The sequence below is a fragment of the Gavia stellata genome, chromosome 1 (genome assembly GCF_030936135.1).
Source record: "Gavia stellata isolate bGavSte3 chromosome 1, bGavSte3.hap2, whole genome shotgun sequence".
NCBI lineage: Eukaryota > Metazoa > Chordata > Aves > Gaviiformes > Gaviidae > Gavia > Gavia stellata.
The window spans coordinates 17175071-17190012 of NC_082594.1; the positions used below are offsets into that span (position 1 = coordinate 17175071).

Sequence of the window (14942 nt, forward strand, 5' to 3'; positions counted from 1 at the left end):
GTAGTGTCTGGATGCTTCTTTTCCCTTTGGTGGCAAAAACATTTGGGTCTCTGTTCTTCACCCAGTGGCCAGTATTAATAAGGACTATACCGACTTAGTGTCTTAGATGCCTTAGGCTTCCTAGATGTCTTAGATGATGTCTTAGAGGCATTGTCTTCCTTTCAATGTGGCTGAAATTGCCAAATGTGTTAAAAAATATTTTACTGGAAAATAGATAGACATAATCACAGACAGCTCAGTAGCACAAATATGATTTCCTTAGGAAAGAGGACTAAAAATGTATAGTAAAACACACACGTTTAAGGAAATGTCATATCACTCTCTTCTCAGTTTTACTTGCGTTTAGTTAGTTGGAGTAATTTACCTTCAGTAAATACATGTCATAGATTTCGTTTGTTATTTCTTCATTTGCTAATTTTCAGGCAAGAGTGAAGTATATTAAAATGATGAAATTGTGGTCAGATTTGAAGAATAACACAGAAAATAATTTTGAAGATTTCAGTGAAAACATATGTTGTTTGTTCAACCATCATATTTGTTCTTTTTACTTCTTCAGGTACTGATAACACTTATTACTAGAGAAGCAAACTGTCATTTGCTCAGCCATAGCTGATCTCACAGCTGCTACTTAGTTTATTCAGTGCTCAGAAATGTGTTCAGATATACAATGAAGTCAGTGCTCCAAATAGATTTTGCAATTAAGATGAAAAGTGTAATATAAGAATCACATTCAGATCGTGATGGATAGTTTTGTTAACTGTAAATACTTTAGCCCTTTTCTTTTGGCCTTTCATTGTTTTTTCTTTTTGCTATTAATCTGTATCAAAAGGACATTTAAAATTATGTAAGGAAGCTTTCAAAAGCATGAAATGCTGAAGTTGGAAGTTAACAGTTATGATCCCCCATTTCTTTTTCTGCCAGAATTCTCATTGTCAGCACATATTAAACACTGCAGAGGAAATAAGGTACCAGAAAAAAGACTGGAGTCTTAGAGCTCTGAGATTTGTTTTTAGGCAGATTTTGGACCCAGTTTTGAAATTCAGACTGTGAAGTACTGACATAAACAGCTCTATTCTACAAACAAAATAGCAGCATAATTGGCGTTGGAAGTGACCTCTGAAGGTCATCTGGACGCTCCCGCTGCTCAAGGGGGCAAGCTTAGATCAGGTTACTCATCCAGTCAAATTTTGAACATTTCCAAGGATGGAGATCCCACAACCCCTTTATGCCCTGTTTCAGTACTTGACTACCTCATGGTAAAAAAAAAATTCCTCATATCTAGCTGGAATTTCTCATGTTGCAACCTGTGTCCTTTGCCTTTTGTCCTATTGTTGTGCACCTCGAGGAAGAGTCAGATAGCCTCTTCCCTACACCATCCCATCAGGTACTTATACATAGTACTAAGGTCTGCCTGAGCCTTTTCTTCTCCAGGCTGAACAGCCCTAGCTTTCTCCGCTTCTCTTCATATGACAGATGCTTCAAGCCCTCAGTCACCTTTGTGGCCCTCCTCTGGACCCGCTCCAGTATGCCCATGTTTTGCTTGTACTGGGCAGCCCAGCACTGGACACAGCACTCCAGATGTGCCTTACCAGAGCTGAGCAGAGGGGAAGGATTATCTCCCTTGACCTGCTGGCAATGCAGCCCGAGAGGCTGTTGGCTTTCTTTGCCATGTGAGTGCATGACTGGCTCATGGTAAACTTGTCTAACAGAACCCCAGGAGCTTTTCTGAAAAGCTTGTTCCTATCCAGTGTGTACCCAGCCTGTCCTGCTGTCTTTTTTGAGTCAGGCTGAGAGTCAGGCCAAAAAATAAGGCACAGATCTACACAGATGAGCTCATTTGTTTCTCATGGGTCTGTTCGCACACCTATAGGCAGCTCTTGATATAAAAGTACCTTATGAGTGGATGAACTGTGTGTCATCTTGTATTGATTCTTGCAAACCCATAATGTCCTTGCATCAGAAACAGCTAGAAGGAACACCAGGGTGATCAGACCGACCTCTGTGCTGCTTTAAGTGACCACATCTAAAAAAATCCTTCACTAAGCCAGGCAACATGCTTCTCCAGTATTTTGGTTCCTCATTCTCTGCTACTAAATACTCTGCTACTTCCTCCTAATTTCAAATAGTCCTCTTGGGCAGATTTTAACTAGGAATTGAGTTTTAACGGTGTCTCCATCATGACCTTCATTCAAAGCTTGGCAAAGCAAACTGAAAAACACAAGCTAACTGTAATTGCATTTGCGTAGGACCTTTATGTTTACTTCTTTCTGAAAGAGCATATTGCTACTCCTAATTTCTGTTTTCTCAAGCTTTTTCAAATGCAGTAACATTTGCAGTGTTTGTTTCTATATTTGTACATGAACACATGCACATGGACATACACAGGAGTCTATTCAGCAAAAAAATGTTTCTCCTTTCTGCAAGAATGGCAATGGATTTCCTTTCTTTTTCCATCTGTAGCAGCCCCATCCACTCCCATCCATCTCCATCCAACAAAGTTCAAACCTCAGTGTCTTGTGTAAGATGTCTTCCAAGGTGTTCGCTGTGAGCAACGTTATCTTCTGAATTTTGCATAGTGAAATATTTTTGCTGTCAGAGATCACCAGTCTGGCTCCTGGTCTACCAGACAGGCTGATTCCACTCTTTTTTTCCTGCTCCCTGCTCTCCCCTGCCCATAAGAACTACACGGGATGTTTCCCAGTACACAGGCACCACTTTTCTCAGCTCTGTCAGTGCTCTGTATCAGCAAGATCAAGCCTCACTGCTCATCCAGGGCTGTATTTGCCTTTAAACACAGAGGTGAAAACTGCTATGCAGCATCTGGCATATATTTAATGCTTCAATGTACACAGCTGAATTGATACATAATAATAAAAAAATGTACATTGTAATGTTAAAAATTAAACATGGATGTAAAGTTGCCACATAGCAAAGTATTAGTATCATTAATCTTACCTTGTAAAAATTACAAGCCAATAAACTCTAATTAATATTAGCTAACAATACTTATTAACAACCATGATAGGGAAGTAGCTGCACAGTGTCTTGGACGCTGTTCATAGCTGTCTAACTAACTCAGTTTTTCCGTGTGTTGTTTGACATTGCTGATCCTCAGCTTGCCCAGCCTTAAAGAGCCTTGAGATATGTAGCTGAAAAGTACCACGTATGTGTTAACACTGAAAACCAAATCTCTCTGATGGGTAAAATGGAGCAGGCTGTCACAGCAAGATTGATTATTATTATTACCATCAAAATGAAAGTAAATAAATGTGTGAGTGGAGAAAAGTACAGAAGCTGACATATACCACTCCTAATTGGTCTGCTCTTAATATTTTGCCACAGGAGTGCTAAACTTGAAAAAGTAATGTTTGACTGCTGAATTTCTCTAAATTGATTTCTCTAAATTGTAAATTTTGCTGGTTTTAAAAATGTGGGTTTTCTCATCTTAATTTCCAGTGTGTCTACTAACTGAAGCTAGCAACGGGCATTTTTGCAAATGATATTTAGATCACTGACATAATTAATTTAAGGTAACAATAATACATTACGTTAAAACATAAAACTTTAATAAATTACAACATAATACTTACAGGAAGGCAGAAATTAACCAGACACATGAAGTAAACAGAGTATTAGCTCAATCATTCCTCCATAATTTCTTCTGCTTTCCCGTTTTTCATGAACCCAGCAGCACGTTGGCACAAAGGATCACTAGCACAACACAGATAAGTATTTATCAAGAGATCACATTGCTTTTACATGTAGTTTAGTTGCGTAATAAGGTTTTCTTTATCCCCTGAGTCAGAAATGGCATGGACTTCCCTCGTCTCTCGCTGCCTCCAGTTTTCCTCTATATCTTTTTGATTTGCATGAACAAAATGCAGGTTTAGTTCTGCTCACACAGAACCACAGGAGTAAATCATTAGCCAAAGAATTTGGTGTGTGCACGGCGCACAGCAATTTGGGCTGGTAGCAGCATTGTTGGACTTACATTACTTCAGGGACATAGTAGCAGCTCTCTGTGTACCTCTTCTTAGTCCCAGGGGGGTTGTGAGATTCATAAAGTCCCTTTTCCTCATCATTCCTTTCTCTCCATGCTTTTTTTCCTTAGAGGTCTACGGAGTTGCTTCTAAGCAACACTGATAGCTCTTCTCCTTGAGGGAGCCAGCTGCCAGCACTGCCACCAGTGTCTTCCTCACCCTGCAGAGCCAGGAGGGGCTCTCTGCATAGGCTCATTTTCTGTGAAGCAGCTGGGATTTTGCACACAATAATAGTCCCACACTGCACAGTAATACAAACACATTTTGTCACTACACCACCAACTGATGAGGTTTGGACCCAAGTAATAGGTTATTTCAGTTGCTGAAAGAACAAATAGGCGGTAGAAGACAAAGGATGAATACAAATGGTTTGAGGGATTTGTAAAGTGACCTTCTGCTTACACCCTTCCCTTTCTTTGCCTCCTTTTTCCCTACAAGTCTGCATATCCCATTTGGCTCTGAGTGAGCTTTTCACAGGAGTAGGCTTTGAATGCAAACAACTTTAGCAGCAGAAGAAAGCAACCAGTTCCATGCTCAGGGCACTAGTTAATGGCCTTTGAGCCACCTCTCCAGGTTTTCTTCCCCAGCAGCTGCCCGCACGGTGCAGGGCTCTGACCTGCCAGCTGGTTGTGGGCACAGGGGCTGTTTGGAAAGTAACCTTCCCTTCTACTCAGCTGTGTGTGGGGCAGGTGTGTGCACTGCTGTGCCAGCTCAGTGCCTGCCTTGACAACAGAGAAAGAAATGCCAATTTGTAAGGAGCCACTTCTGCTTTGTTTGTTGCCTTCTTTAGCATCCTCTCTGGTGGCTGTAGGCTGTTAACAGTCCACCCTTTCCCCAACAACAGTGCCCTTTCCCCCAACAACAGTGCCCTTTCACAAGCACTACCTGTTAAAATTAAGCTTGTTTCTCAATTGCTTTTTTATGGCTTTGTAAAAGATTTATCCTTGCTTCAGATATTGTATAAAATCCCATTTCAGTTGTGGTTTATGTCATCGCCATTTCTGCCACAGTATTTCAGGTCAGGTCTCAATCTTCTGTCTTTAACAAGTCTCCACACTTTTTACATTGTGTTAGACAGACTTCATTTTATTGCAAGTGTTCTTTTTCTTAAGGCAGCGGATTGTGACACAATAGCAAAGAGGAAAACCTTTGTTAAGGTGCCATTTGTAATACACAGCTATCACCCTTTGAAGAGATTTAACTGAAAATAAGTCCTTTTCACTCCAGCTGTAGTGACCTCCATCTTCTGGAAATCATAATGAGGGACATTTCATGCTACAGAAGTTAAGCATTCTTTTAAAATGAGTTATATGCAATATCCATTTCATAGTAGCAGAGAACAGAGGATGACTTGGGGCCCGATTCTCTGTTCAGATGCTGGTGTAAGTCTGGAAATGGTTTTATCAAAGTCAGTGAACTTGCCACTCCTGGAAAAAATAAAGAGAATCAAAGCAGAGACTGGTAGCTCTTCTTTTTGATAGTGGAATAGTTTCTGAATCTCGCAGGCCAGGCTATTATTCAGCTAAATGGAAAGAACAGTATTGTATGATAAAGCCAAAAAGTTCAGAGTTGTGTCTAAAGCCTAAGTTGGATTCAGATGTCACTGGCCCCATTTTTACCACACTTTAAAGTCAGTGGTATAACTCTAGTTACTTTTGATTACCACTGGAATCACTGAAATCAGAATAAGGCATTTTCTTAACTGCAGTATGGTAGATCAGCAACTAAAAATTCTCACAATGTACTGTCCTTTTTAGTGTCTTATACATAAATGCATTTGGTAATGTGAACAGAGCCTATGGCTGATTTTTTTTTTCCCCCAAAGTTCACCTTTCAGCAGACACTCACATATACAATGATATTTGGGGAAAAAAAAAAGGTTGCATTAGATTCTGAAACAACCTTGATAGCCTAATAGCCTTAATATTTCACTTTCTTTTATTCTATCCGGTTGCATTTACTGAAATGAAATATTCACTAATAGTGTGACTATGGGGTAATAGATGGAATGGCTTTTGTTGTCTTTCCTGTTAATGGTAATTTGGGAAGCAGATTGTATTTTCTTATTCATTCTTCTTCAGAACTGTGGTGATTATTTAATAATTTCTTCAGTTTTACAAATAAAAGTATAAAAGAGCTCCAGTTCTAGGTGCTAGCCACCTTGGTCATTGAATTAAAGCTTACAAATCAATATAAAAAAGCCAATGGAGCATCCTGCTTTCCCCTGCTCTCATCCTTCCCCAAAGAAGTCACAAATCAGTTCACTCTTCCCAACACTTTATTCCCAAAATCTCACTGAGCAAGCTGAGGTCACCTTAAACTCTCACTGCCACAAAAGCCAGGTACAATATCTATGTATGGTGTTTAAGGAGAAGTCAGGAGTGGGAGTACAGAGCAAAAATAAATGTTTAGAACGTGTAAGTGAAGAAATACTACATGAGGGGGAGGAATGGATCTGATCCCACTCACCTAGGTTGTCAGCACTAGGACAGTTTTGAATCAAAGCATCCCGAAGCAATGAAAAGGACAGTTACACATACAGAGGGTCCTCCCTGACCTACCATGACCCTGGCCTACCATATCAGCAGTTTCATGGTTTACCACTGCTTATGTGACTGGCAAAGCCCATCTTTGAAGCCTAGCCCCATCTCAGGTTTTGCAACTGGCTGGGGTGAAAGCTAAGCCAGACCTCCTGCTCCCTGGGCAGAGCTACCATGGGGGTCTGTGGCAGTATTGCCCTCTCTTCAGGGCCTTCCTTCTGAAATGAAGACAGTTTTCACTGCTCAACCTCTTGCTATACATGGATCTGCCACCTGCCCCACGGATGCTCAGGGCCTGTCTAAGATAGTGGGTCCCACAGGCACACGGAGCATCTTATTTGGTATCAGGAGTGTGCTCTTTTGAAATGAATCTCCTGATTGCGGCCATTTACTGTGCTGCATTTCACATCAAGGGCAGACTCAAAATGCATGAATTGGTTTTCTTATGGATGATGCCAAATGAGAAGATGTGCCCAGAAGCACCCCTGAACTGCACCGGTGCCTAGTGTGAGTTCAGTGAGTGACCAGGTTATAGTTCAGAGTAAAACCCTGAAATGTGCATGCTATGGATGCCAGCTCCTTAGCACCAATGCTTTTGCTGTACAGATCCTATCCTACAGACTTCGCTGTTTGCTAATGTAGATGTTACGTGATGCAACTCTGCCCTCTCTCTGGACTGTGACTGAGCTTGGCCCTTTGGTCTGAATTTAGGGGTGCACGAGGAAGTACCTGGGTTTTTAAGGTGCCTCCAGACTTAATGAGCTTCTATAGCAAAGGCTTTCTGGAAGACTCTCTCATCTGTCAAAATCTCAGTCTTGTTTTTCACATAATCACAGAATCACAGACTCACTACAGTTGGAAAAGACCTTTAAGATCGTCAAGTCCAACCATCAACCCAACACCACCATGCCCACTAAACCACGTCCGGCAGTGCCATGTCTACACATTTTTGAATACCTCCAGTGATGGTAACTCCACCACCTCCCTGGGCAGCCTGTTCCAGTGTTGACCACTCTCTCAGAAAAGAAGTTTTTCCTAATATCCAACCTAAACCTCCCCTGGCACAACTTGAGGCCATTTCCTCTTGTCCTATCACTCGTCACTTGGGAGAAGAGACCAACACCCACCTCTCTGCAACCTCCTTTCAGGTAGTTGTAGAGAGCGATAAGGTCTCCCCTCAGCCTCCTCTTCTCCAGACTGAACAACCCCCCAGAGTTCCCTCAGCTGCTCCTCCTAAGACTTGTTCTCCAGACCCCTCACCAGCTTCGTCGCCCTTCTCTGGACACGCTCCAGCACCTCAATGTCCTTTTTGTAGTGAGGGGCCCAAAACTGAACACAGGATTTGAGATGCGGCCTCACCAGTGCTGAGTGAGTACAGGGGCACGATCACCTCCCTACTCCTGCTGGCCACACTGTTTCTGATACAGACCAGGATGCTGTTGGCCTTCTTGGCCACCTGGGCACACTGCTGGCTCATATTCAGCTGGCTGTCGACCAACACCCCCAGGTCCTTTTCTGGCGGGCAGCTTTCCAGGCACTCTTCCCTAAGCCACATTCGTCTTTCCCTTTCAGAATAGATTTGCTGGATCTTTTACACCCACCCCACCCCCACCCCCACCCCCCCCCCCCACTCTGCCATGGAAGAAAAATATTCTTCCCTCACTCACCAGCACTCATCAGTTTAGTTGGTGGTTCAGGGCAGTATCTACTGTTATGTGTATGGATTGGTTGAGGTCTCATCTCTGTTAAAGCTCTAGTCATTGCTAACCAGTTAAAGAATAGAAAAGAAAAGTGTGAGAGTTTGCATTCCATACTGAGTAGCTGTCAGAAACTCCTTCTCTTGTTGTGAAAGACTTAAGTTCATTGCCTCAATTTATCTCAGTGCAGAAGTACAGTATAGAGAAAGGTGGTTCTTCAGGTAGCGAGAATTCATATCCTATTTTATAGATCATAATCTGCAGCTTTGAGTATTTGATAGAGAAAGGTGACTATGTATATTTGGGATATTCCAAATTATGAGATGCTCACAAAAAGCTGTTTCACTAAACAGGCACTTTTTCCTAAATCATAAGCAATTCCTGGTTTGCAAACTGTGTGTGATCAGTAACCATAAGCATTTTCAAATTCAAAATCAGAATTGTATCCAACCTTGGTTGGAAATACAAGCCATATAGCATCATTTCTCTTCTCTGTCTGCATGATCAACATTCTGAGGGTGAAATTCATCTCAGTTAACATTAGGGATATAAAATGTAGGTGTCTACATCAGAGCTAATCAACATCAACTCTTTTACTAGTCAGTGCAGAAAAATATGCACTTTCAGGGCACAAGCTGTCTAATTAATTTTAGACATGTGCTTTAGGATAAGATGAATCATTTCCTCAAAGTGCCTGCTCTTTCCACTGACAATAAAGGAAGTTAAGAGAACTAGATGATACATAAATGCGTACCTTTATCACTCACCCTAAGAGACAAGTTTTGAGAGAATACACTGAAAAATTCAAAATTTTTTTTTCAAAAATATTCTGTATTGTTCACATTAAATCCAGGAATTCTGCAGTCATTTCTACATTCATTTGCTAGGAGCAAGCACAGAAGCAAATCTGGTTAATAGTTTGCAGTATTTACTCATTTTGACTGTGACAACTATGGTCATATATGTAACGTACCTCAACGGTTGCAGGTTGATCATGTGCTTGTTTGATTTGACTGATGCATTGCAATGATTGTCATAATTTGTGTTATGAAACAAAACCAGGGAACAGATCAGTAAGGGTGTTAATTGCCAAAGCTACGTCAGCTTCCAAGAGCTCGAAGGGAGCTGCAGTGATTTGCCCAAGCTGAGGATCTGGTTATCATGTCACGTACATCTTAAGTCATGTCATCCACTTACATTCAAACTGTGATACTGTAGTTATATAAAAATGTGTGGGTTTAATGTATATCAGTTTCCCCATAATGGGGAGGCAAACATATTTTCATTACTATGTATTGCTGAAGAAGTACAGATGTAAAAGCGTTATTGGTGTCAGGGATCACACCCCTATTGAAGCCATTGAAGCAGCAGGGGTTTGAACCATTTGTATTCACTGCAAAAAGATGGCTTGAGAGAACTCTCCTCACATGTGTTGAGTTGGTGATAGGGAAAAGTGTGGTTTCTCGTTCTGCTGCCCCACAATAAAATGGTAGCAATGGTATTTAATCACTGATCTTAATGAGAGTTTGATTGAATCCAAAATAAGCAATTCATTTCTATGAAGGGTGACAATCTGGTCATGGCTTGTGGGGGGCAGTGTCTTTTGGGGTTTCTTTAGCTTATGTTTTGCTTTTTAAATATGATCATTTTAGCTACAGACTATAAATACGAAATAGAGGTTGGGAAACAAGAAGAACCAAAGGATAACAGACAAATTGCTTATTCACTTTATTACTTTAAAATAATGAAATTAAAACAGTTCTGACAAGATGCTTATGCCACATCCCTTTGATTTTCCCTTCCACTCTGCTGTAGAGGCAAATTGACTTACTGGAACAACAGAGCGGGGAATCAAGCATTTCCAAGTCTTAATCCAGATTTAGATCCTGGATCCTTGGGTGTCTTTTGCCAAATTACTTAGTCCTTCAGCAATTTGTCTCTCATCTCCAAAATTTGATAATAATTGTTTTTTGCTGCACTGGGAAAAGGGTCTTCAAGGCTTAGTGAATGTTTCTTCTGTCTTTTGAACATGAGGTGTGATCTGTGAAGGCAAGAAGTTGCCAACTCTTCAGGACAGGGCCTAGAGCTAAGATTTCAAAGCAGGAAAGGGGACAGATCTACAAGTTTCCCATTATTTATTGAGTAACCTGCACCTCATGGAAAACTTTTACCTGTATCTTATTTATTCATTTGGAAAGAAGCTAAAATGATTTGTGGAGATGAGTACATGATGAGAAAAAAAATCACATATTTGGGCTGCAAGCAGACTTCTCCTAAATGAGTGGTAAACTATCAAAAATAAGAGTTAAAAGGACTCTTTACTGGTGGTAAATGCAATCGGCATGTTGCAGGTATTACTGCTAAGTTTTTTTAGTAAAAACAGCTTTAATCTGTAATGAATCTATTAGCACCATTTTCTACTGACAAAATATTCTCTCCTCATTTTTGATTTTCGGCACATTAAATAAGAAGCATTCTATCATAGGAATGTCAATAATATTGATACAAGGCGTGGGTTGACATAATTTTGCCTAAAGCCTGTTGTTGATCTTGCCTTATCAGGACTGTAGCAGCTGCATATCATGGTTGTTCCCTTTTTGCATCACTTGATGTTATATTTTGGTTAAACACTCAAAGGCAGCCTCACTGTCTGCTCTTGTTCTGTCCTCACTCATGCCTGTTCCCAAAGTCTATAGCATATTACTAAGAGCTGAATAACACTTGTAATACTTGACCACCTCAAGGGCAAATAGCTTTGATCCCAAGGGATTAAAACCCAGTTTGATTCACAAATTCTGCACTTATTTAAAATGAAAAGGTACATCTGCAGGTAGGCTTTCTAGCTAATGTGTGACCTCCTCCTTCTGAATTTATATCCCATAGGTAATTCCTCTATTTGATAGAACAGTATACTACAGTAACATTTTCAATCATATGGAAGACACTCAGATTACCAGTTTGTTATTTTACTCACTTTCATTTTAACTTCTTTCCATGATTAAGCACCTGGAAAGTTATAGCTACCTTACTGGAGAAAGACTCTCAAAATTACATTGCTGATGTTACATATGTCAGAATTTATATCTGTCTGGCTATGAAAACAACTTTCTAGAGAAAACAATATGACATTGTTTTTCCTTTTTTTGTTTCTTGTTTCTCTCCCACAGATTGTGAGCGTGGGAAAACATGTTAAAGGATACCATTATATTGTTGCCAACCTGGTAAGATACTTTTCTAGAATTATACCCCTGCTTGGTAAGTGAAACACTCAGTTTTGCTTTGAAGTTACAACGCTTCACACAACATTTGCCATTTGTCACTAATACATGGTTGCTCATAATACATTCTTTATGGTGTGTAAAAGAACTTGGTTTTGTTGTTAAAGCTGTCTAGACAAGAGGGGCACAATGTTACCCTTTTAAATTTTATCAAAATCAATGTAGCATAAAGGACTGCTAAGTGTATCTTGTGGCTGAATTAGAATCTACAGAAGTACGCTATGATTTTTGACTCATCTTTTCAATATTACTAACATAACAATTCTCGACGTAACTTTTCTACATTCTCCAGGGAACATTCATTTTGCTGTAAGATCAGCTATTTCCCGTCAAATTCCTAGTTCAGTATTTTCACTCTAAGTCTAAACTGCATATTCACACAGATAATGTTCAGAAGAGGGCAAAGAAAGAGTAAAAGCAATACTTTATTATTAAAATAACCCATTCTTTAAGCCAGAATACCTGCCTGGCCAAGCACTGTGAATGTAGGACAGAGTCTAATGTATGCTTTAAATTGTTTTCTTTTTACTCTCCCTCAAGGAATTTTAGTTGATATGAAGTATTTTATTGTGCTTTGCTGTACTTGTACCTTAACTTAAGATCACCTCAGATTATTTTTAAGACCTCAGGCATTTTAAATAGGACATGTCTATTCTCTTAGGTCTTACAAATTAGATTTTCAGCATTACAAAGTTATAGTTCCCCAAGTAACTTTTCCCATGCAAAATAGTTGCTGTAAACAAGGAACCGGATGTTGCAGTGAACTGCTAGTGGGATATACAGTGGAGACAGGCACATCTACTCATCTACTTCAGCAGGGGACACGTTGTTATCTACTGGCTGTTCAATAATGTGGGTAATATGACTTCCTGATGCATCACCTTTTATATTTAGTGTCAGTATCCTTTAGGACATAAATCAAATCTCCGTCCTTAACAGATTTTTTCTCTGGGACATTGGGTCAGTAACCCACAATTTTTTTTCCTAAATCTTTCTTTTTTAACTTAGGTGTGATAATTCACTTCTGTTTGCACTGCTAAATGCCAATCAGAGGATAAGGTACCTCTGATCTAGCATTAAACATAGCAGATAGGAAAGGTGCAGAAAGAGTCATGCTTGCTTCTTAGCTTGCTTTAGCAGTTTGCAATATGCAGTTTCTTGAAGTTCAGTTATGTCTCTAAAGGCAAATTTTACAGAAGAATTTGTCTTTATACATGTTGAACAGATTAGGCTGAGAAACTAGTAAGTCAGGAAGTATATGTACTTTATTTTTTCTTTCAATGTTAGAGGTCACTGGGCTTTAAATATATAGCAGACCTGAGAGCTACCACCATCGTACTTCACAGAAGTGTGATTCTGAGGTTATACTTTCCTTGCACAGTGAGATCCTCATGTGCTGTCTCTGCCTTCTAATGTCTCTTGTATTACCTCATTATCTCAGACACCTTCAGCCTAAACAATGAATCCTGGAATAAAAGTATTTACACAATAGTGTTGTTCGTTTTGCAAACATGCAAAGAAACAGGGATATATCGGTTAAAGCACTAGTACAGTGCTCATTCAAATCTGCCAACTTTGATGAAAACTGGATTAAGGCTTTAATATTCTGCAGGCACTTTTCAGTTGATTCACCAAAGGCATTTCTTAGAAAACTGTCTGCCATTCCCAGCAATGTGTTGCTTGGGTGTCAAGACCACCCTAGCAATAATATGGGAAATTTATTTCTTGGTTTTGTTTACTTCTTTATTACACAAATGGAAATCATGAACAAAGCTTCAACATTATTCTCTGGTTTTAAGTCTTGGCTTCTAATGGAAACCTGCTGCTGTACATTCTTCATGCTGCCTTGCTGACCTAGAACAGATTGGACCCACAGTGGTGTACAAGGACAAAAAAAAAAATCTTTAATTGATTTTATAGGGATTCAAAGATATTTCTCTGGAGAGATTTATGCATGGAGGAGCCAATGTGACTGGATTTCAGCTAGTAGATTTCAGTACCCCAATGGTAACTAAGCTGATGCAACGCTGGAAGAAGCTGGACCAGAGAGAATACCCAGGATCCGAGACCCCACCAAAGGTACTGACCGATCTGAAGCACCAAAGATATCACTCAGGTGTTCTAATTCCTGATTAACATCGCTGAATACATGAATGAAGACCTTCATGTTTTGGCAGAGGAGAAGGCAGTTTATCTTACTATTACTGGCAACTAATTATGCCTATCCTTATGATTGTATGATAGAAACACAAACTGCAACACATTTCACTGATGTACTTTAATGTCCTTTGTCACTTATTCTCCAACTTCACCCCTTTACTGACAGGAATTAAAGGTCAAATACTTAACTGTAAACTTAATTTCAACCAATTTTACATGAATTAGTCTAATTATCTAGATTCACTTAGAGTGCAGAGCTTTCCTGACAGTTGAATTCTTCTGTATATGAGATATAACCACAACTGTAAATTTACTACCCTTAAATTTTCATTTGGAGTTTCCTCTGGAAATTCTATCCACCTCAAAACTTGGTGTAGTAATCACTTTCAGGAACAATCTTACAGTGAAATTACATCCCAGTGTTCATCTATCCTAATCCCTCACAGATGAATAACAAAATATTTCTCTCACCTATAATTTTCTTGCCATGCAAATCATAGTGTAGCTATAAATATGACTTCATCAAAATAGTTCTGTTATTATGTGTACTAATGCATATCAGACCTAGTTGAGACTGGGCTCCTTTGTGCTGGGTGCTGTGCAAAGATAAGCAATCAGCCCTCCCTTGGCTGGGAGAGTGGTAGGTTGGCAAAGTCTAGAGAAAGTATCAACATGTATAATAATAATTCAGTGAATATTCCAGAAATGTATGTTCTGGAGGGGAAAAAACCCAAGGATGTTGTGGGCTATGGTGTGCAGACATCCCCAAGTACTGGTGACAGGAACAATTTAGCCTATAGGACTTTTTGCCACATGAACAGGATAGTGCTGCCTCCTTCTTTAGGTCAGTATGATTCATCCGAATTTCACATAGTTCACCTATGGATAACAAAATTTGAGATTATAAAGATAAACCATGTCCGAGCTTATAATATGCAAGACAAAGGAAAGGAAGGAAATCAGACTTGAATAAGTGAATTTAAATTTTGGAAGTTACAGGGCATGTCAATAGCAGCCCTGGGCAAATGAACAACTTCTCCTGGTGCAGTATGTCCATCAGAGGACCATACTGAGAAAATGCCTCTTTGTTTATGTGGCCCTGGGCTAACCTCTGTTGAGGACTTGCTCTACACATTTAATTTGGCATGTTCTCAACCTAAAGCAGTTACTGTAGTTAGTGTAGAAACCCAGAATCTTCAGTGCCCTGTGTCATTCAGAAAGCCAAGA

The 14942-nt window shown here is 39.8% G+C and overlaps 1 protein-coding gene across 3 annotated transcripts in view; it reads left to right on the forward strand.

The window, feature by feature from the left end:
• The window catches only part of GRIA4 (glutamate ionotropic receptor AMPA type subunit 4), a 242445-nt gene that overhangs the window by 148052 nt on the left and 79451 nt on the right, over positions 1–14942 (forward strand). For all 3 annotated transcript variants that reach the window (XM_059819450.1, XM_059819444.1, XM_059819456.1), the window contains exons 5-6: positions 11445–11498; positions 13476–13634. In XM_059819450.1, the coding sequence (XP_059675433.1) occupies positions 11445–11498; positions 13476–13634 (213 nt within the window). The remainder of the gene's footprint in view (positions 1–11444; positions 11499–13475; positions 13635–14942) is intronic.